A 1,231-nucleotide genomic window follows, 5' to 3' on the forward strand; every position below is an offset into this window, starting at 1 on the left:
TACTGACGGATGAGCTGCAGCCTGTTAGGGTCAGATAGGGCTAGACACGCACTTTGCAATAACACCAAGCTAGCGGCCATGGGGTTTCTGTGTCTTGGGCTAACAAGTCTTCTGATATTAACAAATAAAGTTTATCTTTTAGTAACTAACATTTTAAGGGGGGACTGTTGTAGAATTATTAGGCCTCATAAAATTGTCTTAAAAGAATGCTTTGTTGGGAAAGCGATAACTAGCACTTCCTGTCTCAGATACGGTAGAGAGTCGCTGTGTGCCCGAAATCTGGAAATGTCTCACACAATCCTGCTCGTTCAGCCCACCAAGAGGCCAGAAGGAAGAACCTATGCAGACTATGAGTCAGTTAACGAATGTATGGAAGGTGTGTGTAAAATGTATGAAGAGCATTTGAAGAGAATGAATCCCAACAGCCCATCCATCACATATGACATCAGTCAGCTGTTTGATTTCATTGACGACTTGGCAGATCTCAGCTGTCTTGTGTATCGTGCAGACACTCAGACTTATCAGCCCTACAACAAAGACTGGATCAAGGAGAAGATTTATGTGCTACTGCGTCGGCAGGCCCAGCAAGCTGGCAAATAGTGGGCGTCCTAGCTCACGTGTACAGCGCACAGTAGTGGGAGTTTTGTTTTGTAATATAGTGGTTTGTGTTTTATTTCAGCTAAAGGAGACAGAGTTTTGCCCTATGTGGGGAAATGCTATATGTTAACTTTTTTTATATATATATTTACGTATTCAGAGTGGTTTCGAAGACCATCCGCAGTAAGCATTGCTTGCTGAATCCTCGGTAAACTCATGACCCGATGCCTTGTCACTACAGAGTACAGATCTACCAGTTCAGGATAGCCTGTCTGCACAGAACATTTCAGAGACCCACGCATTTGGCAGATAAAATATGTTCAAACGTTATTTTAGTGGAACAAATAAAAAAAACGAATAGTTTAAAAAAAAAAAAAAAAAAAAAAGAATGCTTTGTTAGAAGGAAATGTGCATCAGCGGAACATTAGATTCCTGTTGGATGAAACATTGTAGCCAGTGAACAACATGGTTTGTCTCAATAAAGCATGTGTCAGCTAAAGCATAAAATGTATATTTACTAAAAGCCTTGAAAACTAACCTTGAAACTAACAAAGCCAACTACTCAAAATGGCTGCCAAAGCACCCCTCCCATCGAGTGAGCACCTCGTGCTAACAAGATGGTGCCTGCATCTTG

The 1,231-nt window shown here is 41.3% G+C and overlaps 1 protein-coding gene across 1 annotated transcript; it reads left to right on the top strand.

Annotated features, from left to right (window-relative positions):
• Positions 1-223: 223 nt before the first annotated feature.
• Positions 224-954, top strand: LOC134596022 (enhancer of rudimentary homolog). Its single transcript, XM_063444745.1, has one exon. The coding sequence runs from the start codon at positions 286-288 to the stop codon at positions 598-600; it is 315 nt and encodes a 104-aa protein (XP_063300815.1). The 5' UTR covers positions 224-285; the 3' UTR covers positions 601-954.
• Positions 955-1,231: the final 277 nt, after the last annotated feature.

The sequence above is a fragment of the Pelobates fuscus genome, chromosome 1, assembly GCF_036172605.1.
Source record: "Pelobates fuscus isolate aPelFus1 chromosome 1, aPelFus1.pri, whole genome shotgun sequence".
In the NCBI taxonomy this organism is placed as follows: Eukaryota; Metazoa; Chordata; class Amphibia; order Anura; family Pelobatidae; genus Pelobates; species Pelobates fuscus.